The sequence below is a fragment of the Ovis aries genome, chromosome 13 (assembly GCF_016772045.2).
Source record: "Ovis aries strain OAR_USU_Benz2616 breed Rambouillet chromosome 13, ARS-UI_Ramb_v3.0, whole genome shotgun sequence".
Taxonomy (NCBI): Eukaryota; Metazoa; Chordata; class Mammalia; order Artiodactyla; family Bovidae; genus Ovis; species Ovis aries.
This window is the reverse complement of record NC_056066.1, coordinates 36,300,640-36,313,102: the sequence shown is the minus strand read 5'-3', so window position 1 is coordinate 36,313,102 and position 12,463 is coordinate 36,300,640. Positions and strand designations below refer to the sequence as shown.

Below are 12,463 nucleotides of genomic sequence, written 5' to 3'. Positions count from 1 at the left end.
AATCCCATGGACATAGGAGCCTGGCGGGCTGCAGACCCATCAGGTCGCCAAGAGTCAGACACGACTGAAGCAGCTCAGGACACAGGCACCCACTGTGGCAGGAACTTTGTATATCATATATTATCTTTAAACCTTGCGGCACACTCTACGGGTTATAACTCATTGCTCTCACTTCGCGGGACTGGGTGTGGACCCGTCAGTGGTGAGTGGCAGAGTTGGGATGCAGGCACAGATCCGTGTAGACTCAAAGCCAAGGTTCTCTCTAACTCACCAGCTTGCAGTAATAATGCGTATTGTATTAGCTACTGGAGGAAGGTATTTAATGAAAATGTTCATTTTAAAGTTCTGTATAAACAGTGAGCATCATACATTCTTTTCCTCAGCTCTTAAAAGGTGGGTTGGTGGTGATCTCAGGTGGTCTCAGGTGATGAAATCCAACCCTGATCCAAATGTGAAGCTCCCACATCACATCCCTGACCAGCCTTAGGAGAATTATGGCACATAATGGACCCTTTTGTTCTGCTTCTCTTTCCACCTGGTCAGCTCTCAAAGGAAAACAACATTCTTATGATCATTGTGAGGTCTAGAAATTAACTTTTATTTTAAATCTGTCAAGAACTCCTGGCAGTTATTAATTTTATTAAAATGATTACATATGGCAAAACAAAGAATAGAGGTAATTCTATTTCTCTACAACATAAATTATGAGTTAGGGTCTCAGCTGCTGACTCAGCATTGTTGAAGATTTTTTTTTTTTTTAAGGATTGGGGGGAGGACTTTAATTTCCAGAAAATATTAAAGCAGCAAAAGAAAAAAAAAAAGTAAAAGTAATTGCAACTGGAGATACTGCCTAGGATGTGCTAATTATATAACTGTCTTGATGTATTTATAGACCAGACTCCAAGCTTTGGTGTTCAAAAACAAAAAATCATGTGAAGAGCTGTCCTTATTGACTTGTCATCCATAGTTTATAACATAGAACAAATTTGCTGATTCTTTTTGAAAAGGTGGTAAAAATCAATTATGACTAATTTAAATAAAAAAGCAACCAGCATTCATTTATCTAACTGAAATATGTAAAAACAAAAACAATTTTATTAAAATATTTAATACCAGAATAACTTATAATAGTATGAAAAAGAGTGAAGTACTTGTCCTTAGTTTTCACTGACATGATCACATTTTGGCAAAATTGTTTTATAGAGATTCCAAAGTTTTTATCATGGATCTATAACTATTTAAGGATCTTATAAACCAAAAGAACTCATACTTCATCTGATCATACAGTCATAACTTACATATCTTGCTTTGCACTTACTGTTACTGCAAACAGCAACTTAGAAAACAAAGTAAAAATATATATATATACAAAATATTTTTATATCAAATTATTTTCATTACACTAAATAAACCCAACCCCCAAATGTTATGGTACATGAAAAAGTGTCCTACAGTTTATATCAAGACTGATACTGTCCATATATCAACTAGAGCAGCCTTTGGGTTTAAATGTATTTTGTAAAATAAAGAAAAATATCACCATGCGGCTGCACTGCTGGCTCTCATTCACACTCACAAAAATGCTTTCCAGTTTTTAAAAAAAAAATTATAAAATAGATTACATACCCAGAAAAAACATCCCACCATTAAAGAGTCAAAGCTCTTTTACTTCTCTGAGCACAAATACTCTGTTATATTTGGCGTCTCTTCTGTTTATTCAAACTTCAAGCCTCCCCAAGCTGATGAGAATACTAAAAAAGATCTTCTTTCTTGATATTGATTATTCTCACTCAATGATAGCCTAATTTAGAAACAAAATGTACTTTATTTTAATGCATTATTTCATTTTAATGTCCTACTTGGCAAAATTCAGAGACTGTTCAATGTTTGTTTTCCATATGTTTTAAATTTAAAAATCAATGTTGTGTGTATATGTATACCCACAGAGATCCATTTCCTTTATTGCCTGTTTTCAATGCAGTGTAAGTTGCCCATCAGCAATCGTGATTTGAAATGAACCAAATAAAAGGTTTTTCCATATGAAAAGAGCTATTCCATATGAAAAACAGTTTCCATCACAAAAAACACTGAACTCTAATGCAAATGGGATTATGTTTTAAAACTAAATTATAAATTGAGTTTTACACGGGAAAATTTCGAGTTACTGAGATAATGAAGTTTTTGAAAACCGGCAAAACTTGGGAAAAAAATCCAAATCAATTCTAAAGAGCATCGTGGTGTTTTCCAGCAGTGCTTAAAGACTTATTTTTCTGATCGCATTCATTGCCATTTTCCTTGAATGTATACATTATGTGATTCCCAAGCCTTTCCTTTTGGAGGTTTGTAACCTACCAGATATCTAGGCAGGATACACGCATAAAATTCTCACTGTCACTCTGCAAAGCACATTGAACAGTTTTAAATATTGCAGATTTTTTTTTTTAAAGGAACATTTCATTTGGGCTGAAGAGATTTCCAGGCTTTAACATGTGAACTAGTGAACACATTTCAAGGTGTTCAATCCTGGCACCGGTGGCAGGTCCATCCAGAATAAAGCTCACAGTTTAGTAAGCACTGTGGTGCTGTCGTTTTGAGGCACTGCTGTTCTGCTGTGCCCACGTTGTAACTTATTTTCAAGAAGCAAGGCACTTACTGTAACGGCAACACAGACATTTTACGCATACTTGGAGTAACATAAAATAAGTTAATATTTTTGATTAAAGTGGAGTTTTATAATTTATATGTCTTTTATAGAAGCAACTAAATGATACATTTAGGATGATTAAAAATAAGAAGAGGTTTGAGAGGGAGTCATTGTCACTCCTGCTCCAGCTCTTAGGATGAGGGTTTATGAAAAAACACTGATGTGAAGAACAGCCATCCATCTGAAAAGTAACAAACTCTTAAAACTGCGGAACCAGGGGCACTTTGACTGTCTTCACTTCCGCAATGTGGGACGACTTCTGGATGATGCAGCTGGTGGTCCCCTGCGGCTTGTCCTTTCCCTGCGCGAGATTGGTTAAGGCCATGGCTGCGTTGATCTCCTTCCAGTACGTGTCATCCTTGCTCGGTCCCTTTCTAGTAGCTGCACTGGATTTAAGCAGAACAGAAAGAAAATGATCAAACTCACAGCAGTGTACGTAGAAAAGATCATCACTGAAAAGCATGGATGGCAAATAAAAACATACCACTCACCTGTCACCCTTATTAGATCCATTTTCCAGAGTGTCTGTAAAGAAAAGCAAAGATTGGATTACTTTTCTTTTTTTGCTTTCTTTTTTCCAAAAAACCCACCAGTATTTACTTATTTTTGGCTGTGTTGGATCTGTGTTGCTGCTTGGGCTTTTTCTCTAGTTGGGGTGAATGGGGGCTGCTCTCTAGTTGCCATGCACGGGCTTCTGATAGGGGCGGCTTCTTTGGTTGCAGATCACAGGCTCTAGCACACTCAGGCATCAGTAGCTGCGGTGCATAGGCTCAGGATTTGCAGCTCCTGGACTCTAGAGTGCAGGCGCGATAGTTGTGGCATATAGGCTTAGTTGCTCCACAGAATGTGGGGATCTTCCCAGGTCAAGCATCAAACTCCCTTCTCCTGCATTGGCAGGAGGATTTTTTACCACTGAGCCACCAGGAGAGCCTGAACTATAAAACACGGACTCCTGGATGGTCTTTGGGGTGCCTGTAGCTCAATAGTCTATGGTTTCCTGGAAATCAAACCTCATCTCAGGAAAAAGACTGGCCATAGTCCCCTCTGGCAAGTCAGCAGGTGAACAAATGACCCAATGCTGACAGCAACCTGGAATTCCTGGTGCATTAGAACAAGCAGCTCAGGTGTGTAAGGTCCACATGAGCCCTGCACCCTCCACTGCAGGGAATGAAGGTTAAGGTGTGGCCTCTGCTCATGCATTTTCACCTCTGGTTTAGATTGGCTCCTTCACTCAGAACATGCATGTCTATCAAAACCACATTATTACAAAGGAGGATGAAATGGGTTTCTGGTCCGGATTTAGCCTCTCTAGGGGAACTCCTTTGGCCAAAAGAACGAGATATTGGGAACACAAAAACAGACATGCTGGAGGGAAAGATTCCAGAGGGTAAAGAAGTGGGGGAAGAACAAAGAATGGGGTTGGGACTCCCCATCAGCCTTAGAGACCCCAAAATACAGTAGTTAAGTCACTGCCATCAACAACCACCACTACCACCAAGAAGCTGCAGGAGGCGCTGTGACACACACGAGAAGCTCAAGAAACATGGCATTTGCTCACAGCTGTCTCTGAGCTCCATGGTTTCTGGAAAGCTTTTTCCTGCTCCCAGTCCTCTCCTTTTCTTCTTCTCTCCTAACCCAGTATTTCTGAAGGCCAATTTTTTTTCTCTGCAATACTCAAGGCTAGTTAGGCCATGCACCCTAATGTCCAGCCCTGGGCTCCCAGAGAGCTGCGGAACCAGGAGAGACCTGGGAGGCAAAGCATGAACATGATCATAATATAGTCCAGCCGTGGCGGCACTTCCAGGGATGAGAGGGAAGAGAAAGTAGCGATATGGCCACTTCGACATAGTAGCTAAACTTTGATGCCTTCAGAAAAGAGTCAATGAAATGTGTTCACACATCCTGAGTCAGGCCACCATGAGCTCTTTGCACAACCTTTTTACTCAAGGCCCACCTCACCCCTGCACCAAAAAAAAAGAAAAGGAAGACATCAAGAGAAACAAAAGCACTTAGTGAATAAATGACAAGGTTGTTAAATGAAACTAACAAATAAATAAATGAGACGATGTGTGGTGTTGTGCTGTGCTTAATCCCTAAGTCCTGTCTGCCTCTTTGTGATCCCACGGGCTATAGCCCGCTAAGCTCCTCTGTCCATGGGCTTCTCCAGGCAAGAATACTGGAGTGGGTTGCCATGCCCTCCTCCAGGGGGTTTTCCCAACTCAGGGATATTACCTAGCTGGATTCTTTACTGTCTGAGCCACCAGGGAAGCCCGGGACTGCATGTGTCTGGCCCCAAATGGAACAATAAATGTTAGTCCCTTTGGTTTTCTTTTGTTTTAAGGCATCTTTGGAAAAATAAGTGGATCTGTGAGCAGTTGATCATCTTCTGGACCTTCTGGCCCCTGCAAGGTTGGCTTGGACGGTTAGCTCCACCTCTGCTGCTTGATAATTTTGGAATTAGAATATTATTCATGTAAATAGAAGAAAAAAAATGACAACTTTGAATTCATAGAACTGTGATAATCCTAGCTTACTGACTGTGCCCTGTGTTCCTTGTATGATTCTAGGCACTTTCAGTTCAGTTCAGTTCAGTCGCTCAGTCATGTCCGACTCTTTGCAACCCCATGAATCACAGCACGCCAGGCCTCCCTGTCCATCACCAACTCCCACAGTTCACTCAGGTCTAACTTATTTGGCATTAGTAACTTTGGCCACCTAATGCGAAGAACTGACTCACTGGAAAAGGAGGAAAAGGAGGCAACAGAGGATGAGATGGTTGGATGACATCACCAACTCAATGGACGTGAGTTTAAGCAAGCTCCGGGAGATGGTGAAGGACAGGGAAGCCTGGCGTGCTGCAGTCCATGGGGTCGCAAAGAACTGGACATGACTTAGCGACTGAACAACGAGAAAACAACTCTGCGTGTGGACAGCAAGTCTCTGCTGTCTGTTAAGTCTTTCTTTGTGCTATTATCTGCAAATCTTTGCTCAATGACAACAGACACAAGGCACGACCAGAACAGAGAATAAGTCAATGCCTTTGTTTAGGACAAGAAAAGCTAACAACACTGGACATTTTACAGAGAGGGAAAGAGAATAAAAAAGGGGGTTAGCCTTTGCTCACTTTTGTCCACAATGCAACCATTCTGTTGCCAAAGAGAAACAATAGGTTTTGGAGATATTTATTCAATGGAAAGTCTCGGCAAAAGCAGAGTAAGGTTCATGATTCCCTAAATAACGTTAGGGAAATAACACAACCTAATTTAGAGAGGACCACGTGACTCATGTTCTGGCTCAGGGATGGAGCTCTCTCGAATGGACAGAATCAGATTCCCCACCTGGACTGTCAACAGAGAGTGGTTACAGAGCAGAGGACAGGAAGGAAGCAGGTGGCTGCCAACTGCACATGCAAGGAAGACACAGACATCCCTGTGAGGGTCCACGGAGAGCTTCCTTGGCCCCCTTGCCTGCTAGACACTGCAAGCACTCCCTAACTTCATGACTGCTTGCTGAAGTCATTCCACCAAGAAACACCTTGACCACGGCCAACTGTGAAACTGTAAAACTCTGCTTACTCTTGGGGTCTATGTGTTTTACAGTTTGGTGCTTATGAAAATACCTTATGAAAATACACTTCAAAGTGTAAGCACAGAGACCCCATTCCCATTTGGGAGTTCTTCATTAGTTTCAGGAATTTTCACAATGTCCTTGCAACAAAGAGGATTCCTGTGTTTTATTTCTAGGGCAGATGGGCACTTAGTGTCATAAGGTATGGGTTCAGGTTCCTTTCCCAACCACAGAAGAAAAGGTTTCGTTAAAAAGGAATGAAAAGAAACAGTCTGCTTCTGTATCAGTCCAGTGTTAAAACAGCATGTAACAAACTTCAATGTCGAAGATTTCAAACCGAGAAGGAAAAGCTGACTACGACTGCCTTTGGGGCTGGGGGTGGGGGGCTCTCTGTGCCCAGGTTTTGGTACAGAACATACACTGGTGTTAGAAGGGTGTGCTTTTCCTACTACTGGGTATTATGCATCTGAGAGACACCCCCCCACCCCCGCACCCTCGGAGGCACAGTTCCCAGAGGAAGCAGCCAGAGGAAGACAGCAAACAGGGGCCCTTTTACTCTGAAACATTCGTGCTTTTGTAGGAAAGCGAAGAACCATAAAGATCTGGCAGTTTGGGGAGACCTTTCCCCCCCCATTCCTTGTGCTGAGACCAAATCTGGGGAAATGCCCTAGATTATCTGAGGGGAGTTCAGAAAATGCACGACCCCGCTCATTCTATGAAACAGTTGTGTTAAATGTGAATTTTTTTTTTTTCACATGCTCTTTTCCTTTGAAGTATAAACCAGCCGGCAGTTATCTGGTTCAATGGCTTTGTGTCTTTTCAGCCGATCATCAGGATTTAAGGAAGGGTGGGTTTCTGAACACTCCCCCCACTCCCAACTCAACGCCACTGCAGCAGATGGGCAGTCTCACTGGCTCTCCTCCAGGAGTGGCACCCAGTAGCTCAAGGAAGGATCTGACAGGAGAAGGAAGGGCTCTGAATGCTGCTGAAAAGAGGGCAGTCTGAGCCAGAGCAGGCGTTTCCCTGACGCTAATTACCGTGCACAGACCCGAGGTCTATGCATGTCCTACATTCAGCTCAGCCTATCTCCTACTCTGCAAGTAGCTTGGCTCAGCCTCTCCCACGTCTGAGCTAAAATGCCTTTTTAGATCCTCAGGTTCCAAAAATCAGCTACGCTGTCAATTACCATAAAAGCAACTGGTTGGCAGGAACAACTTGCTGAACCAGCCAAAAGAGCATGTTTTAAGACCAAAAAAGAAAAGGAATGAAAAAGAAGAAAAAAAAGAGAGAGACTTGCGTAGTTAGGAAAATCTTGGATGCTGTAAAACCCAAACCATGTTGAAACTTAAAATGGGGCTATCCTCAGTTTGGACATGTGTTTCCTTATAAAGTTAAGTAGAGAAACAATTATGAAGGAAATTCAGTCCCACTGCAGCTCACAGTCGTGTGAGCGTAAAGCCCTGTGGGCAGAGTGTCCATTCAAGTTTGAGAAACATGGTTCAGAAATATTAACTCTGAAATATATATTCCTGAGGTAATATTTCTGGTCATAAAAAGAGACAAAAATAGGGCCAAAGCTTTTGTGCTGAGATGGTTTTCAAACTTAATCAGTTAAGTCCTAAAGTTAGGAATGTCTTGAAACGTTTCCCCAAAGACTACTCACATCACGGAAAGGTAAATAAAATTGTGTCTAAGAACCTGAGTATTTTTAATTAAGTGATCCGAGTCATCCATCCAATGTACGTTTTCCTAAATGAAGGCAGAGAGAGAGAGAGCTCCAGATGCTTGACATCTGTACCCTCTCACCCTTGGTCGGTTTGGGGGCCGCTGCTGGAGAGAGCAGGGGTGGGATAGCCAGGCCTAGTGTTTCTCACCTCAGAGTCCTGAGGGCCCCTGGCACACCACCAGGATCCATCTCTGGAGTTATTTACATACTTGGCACGGCGGAGATAAAGACTGAGACTCTTGGGGAATTGGCCAGATATGAAGCCTCACTAAGATTCCGAAATACCGATTGCTCCAAATTTGCAGGATCTCATAATAGACAGATCCCCATTCCCCTTGTCCTGTCTGTCTCTACTTCCCTAGGCACTAGGTCTGGGCTGGGTTCACACACCCGGCAGACTGATTGATTCCACTGTAACGCTACATTTATTTACTTTTAAAAACAGAATTTCGGGACTTCCCTGGAGGTCCAATGGTTAAGACTTTGCTTTCCAAGGCAGAGGGTGTGGGTTCGATCCTGGGTAGGTGAGCTAAGATCCCACATGCCTCCGGCCAAAAGAGGAAAACAAAACATGAAACAGAAGCAATATTGTAACAAATTCAATAAGGACTTTAAAAATGGTCCCCATCCAAAAACAATCTCAACAAATAAACATTAAAGAAAAAATAAAAGTAGCGTTTGTTGTTGTTCTCTAGTAAGAAAGTCATGTAGGTTTGCAGCAGAAAATACAGGAAAAAGTGGAAAAGAGAAACTCAAGGGCAGTTTAGGGATAACTCGAATAAATATTTGGATGAATGGCCTCCCAAAGTAAGTTTATATACATTTTTTTTTAAAGAGAGTCATTTTGTACATGTTTTAGAACTTGCTTTTTCACTTAACTTCTACCTTTTCCATACCCTTTTGCTAACAAATAAGATAATAATCTACCACCTGGCCTACTCTGATGTGGCAATATTTGTCTTTTTCTTTTTGAATCTATGAAAAAGAAACAGCTTGAAAAAATTCAAAATCTAGCTCCACTTGGTTTAAACTTGGATATTGAGAATCTTGAATGTTATAAGAAGGGGCTACCGTTAATATAACAATTACTAGCATTTCACGGAGAAGGCAATGGCACCCTACTCCAGTACTCTTGCCTGGAAAATCCCATGGATGGAGAAGCCTGGCAGGCTGCAGTCCATGGGGTCGCTGAGAGTCGGACACGACTGAGTGACTTCATTTTCCCTTTTCACTTTCATGCATTGGAGAAGGAAATGGCAACCCACTCCAGTATTCTTGCCTTGAGAATCCCAGGGACGGCAGAGCCTGGTGGGCTGCCGTCTATGGGGTTGCAGAGAGTCAGATACAACTGAAGCGACTTAGCAGTAGCAGCGGCAGCAACATCTTTTCTGTACTTTTTGCTAGTATTTTAGACCATAAAGATACTCCCGGCCAAAAAAAAAAAAAAAGACTTGGTGTAGCGTTAGTTGGTCAGTCAAGTCTGACACGTTGCGATCCCATGGACTGTAGCCCACTAGTCTCCTCTGTCCATGGGATTCTCTAGGCAAGACTACTGGAGTGAGTTGACATTTCCTTCTCCAGAGGATCTTCCTGACCCAGGGTTCAAACCCGGGTTTCCTGAATTGCAGGCAAACTCTTTACCGTTTGAGCTACAGGGAGGACCTCAAAAAGGCTTAAGCCCTTCCTTATTATTTAGTCTGTAATATATATTTTAAAAAATGGTCCAAATCACAGAACAGGAAACCTACACTCTGTTGAGCTCATCCCTGCACTTTGATAATTTTATTTATTTGTTTATCGGCTGGGCTGGGTGCTCACTGCTGCACAGGCTTTCCTCCAGTTGCAACAAGTGGGGACGACTCTCCAGCAGAAGCGCTCCCGCTTCCCACTGCGGTGGGTTCTCTAGTGGCAAAGCATGGGCTCTAGGGCACGTGGCCTCAGGGGTGGTGAAGGGGCTCCGTTGCCCTAAGGCATGTGGAATCAATCTCTTGCCATGTTTCCTGCATTGGCAGGAAGATCCTTTACCACTGAGCTACCAGGAAGCCCCACCTTCGCACTTTAAGTTAGAGTTACACTCCCTAGCAACAGTGGTCCCCAGCCTTTTTGGCTCCAGGGAATGGTTTCATGGATAACAATTTTTTTCACGGACTAGTGTGTGACGGGGATGGTTTCAGGATGATTCTCATAAGGAGCATGCAATCACTTTGCCAACAAAGGTCCATCTAGTCAAAGCTATGGTTTTTCCAGTAGTTACATATGGATGTGAGAGTTAAACCATAAAGAAGGCTGAGTGCCAAAGAATTGATGCTTTTGAACTGCGATGTTGGAGAAGACTCTTGAGAGTCCCTTGGACTGCAAGAGATCAAACCAGTCAATCCTAAAAGAAGTCAACCCTGACTATTCACTGGAAGGACTGATGCTGAAGCTGAAGCTCCAAAACTTTGGCCACCTGATTTTCGAAGAGCCAACTCATTGAAAAAGACTGATGCTGGCGAAGATTGAGGACAGGAAGAGAAGAGGGCGACAGAGGACGAGATGGTTGGATAGCATCACCGACTCAATGGACTTGAGTTTGAGCAAACTCTGGGAGACAGTGAAGGACAGGGAAACCTGGCGTACTGCAGTCCATGGGGTCGTAAAGAATCGGACATGACTGAGTGACTGAACAACAACCACCACCTAGCTCCCTCGCATGTGTGTTTCACAGTAGGGTTTGTGTTCCTAGGAGACTCTAAAGCCACCCCTGATCTGACTGGAGGCAGAGCTCAGGTAATGCCAAACCATGGGGAGTGGCTGTAAATACAGAAGAAGCTTTGCTCACTTGCCCCGCCCTTTACCCCCACAGGCCAGGGACTGGACCAGCCTTTGGCCCCACGGGCCTCTGTTCTGTGATCCTCCTTGCATCACCAGGAGGGAATAACTGCTAAGTAACTGCCAGACAGCTGCTACTGCATCACTTTTAGAGGAAATGTTTGTGGTTATCCTCTCTTTAGGGGTAGTGAGAGCTTTTGAATGAGTAAAGATAAATCATCCTGAGTGATTCTGCCCAAAAAGGAAGGGAAAAAAACCTATCCAACAACCTGTAACATTTATCTGTTGATGATTCAGCTGCCTTTTTTTTTTTTTTTTTCCCAGCGCCACAGACCAAAAGTGAATTGCATTTTAAAAGTTCAGCATGACAGGAAAAGACTGCCATAAAAACTCCATGACTATCAAGGCTATTGCTCATGGAAGGATTATGGAGCCTTTTGGAATAGTGAAGTGAAGTGAAGTGAAAGTCGCTCAGTCGTTTCTGGCTCTTTGCAACCCCATGGACTATACAGTCCATGGAATTCTCCAGGCCAGAATACTGGAGTGGGTAGCCTTTCCTTCTCCAAGGGATCTTCCCAACCCAGGGATCGAACCCAAGTCTCCCGCATTGCAGGCAGATTCTTTACCAGCTGAGCCACAGGGGAAGCCCTTTGGAATAGTGAAAACTACAAAATGAAACCCACCTCAGCTTCATGGATGGAAGTGGTTATTTTTTTCTCCCTTTTGCAATATACTAGCTACATTATTTATCCTGGGGCCTTAAAGAATGAGTGGCTTCCAAAATTATTTGAGTTTAGAGAAAAATCTTTTCCAAAAATTAAGCCAGTGTTTCCTCCAGCCATGACTTCCACCATCTGGCTGAGGATTCTTCTCCTTCCTGTTACCTCTCATGTGGGCTGGCCCTGCACTACAGCTAACGGTGCCCAGATGGCCTGTATCCACAGGGCCCCACCTTCAGTTGCCTTTCTGTCAATGCAGCCTGCTCTCTATCTCCTCCTAGAAAATAAAACATTAGAAACCACACCCCTCTACTAGACCAGTAGTGAAGAGGGGGAAGCTTTCAGGATAGGTTATATTGCATGAACAGAAGCAGAACACCGTCCCTGTTCCAAGAGCACACGCACCTGTGGATAAACCTGTAAATGTTGTCCTTATCAGTTCGGGGACTACAGAGCCTTCCTGTGACTTTTCTGACTATGCAGAAGGTCTCCTTGTTAATTATGAGCTGAACCTTTGTTCTGGTAAAACAGTTATTCTGACCTCATCAGTCTGGACTACAGGACTAAAGGCATAGGAAGTGGGATTTGCAACTTGAAAGTAACTTTTCAAATACGCACAGCACCACCCAATTAGAATGTCTCAGCTCCACTTTCCATCTTTCCCACCAAAGATATTAAATGTCCTCAATCCTAAATTACTCTGCGTGGTCCCATTACCAAGATCGCTCCTCTGTGATCTCAAGGGCTCCACCTTCCCAAAGTTGAAACCCTTCAGTCTGAAATTTCACTTTGAAGATCAGAATGTAGTCTCTAGGGAGGAAATTGTTGGTAAGTAACCAGAAAGGGGGTCTGGAAATGTTAAGTATTCTCATTTCTATTCTTAGCATGTCATTACTAACTCTGAGGGTGGTCTGCTGTGAAGTACAGAGGCAATGT

At 43.0% G+C, this 12,463-nt stretch overlaps 1 protein-coding gene across 2 annotated transcripts in view; it reads right to left on the bottom strand.

Moving 5' to 3' along the window:
- Positions 1-577: 577 nt before the first annotated feature.
- MKX (mohawk homeobox) overlaps positions 578-12,463 on the bottom strand; it is a 68,879-nt gene continuing 56,993 nt past the window's right edge. The window contains exons 6-7 of one of the 2 annotated variants that reach the window (XM_012189398.4): positions 3,196-3,229; positions 578-3,090 (exon numbers count right to left, since the gene is read on the bottom strand). In XM_012189398.4, coding sequence (XP_012044788.2) covers positions 2,904-3,090; positions 3,196-3,229 — 221 coding nt within the window. In that variant the 3' untranslated portion in view covers positions 578-2,903. The remainder of the gene's footprint in view (positions 3,091-3,195; positions 3,230-12,463) is intronic. The other variant, XM_027976710.3, reaches the window with a different exon arrangement.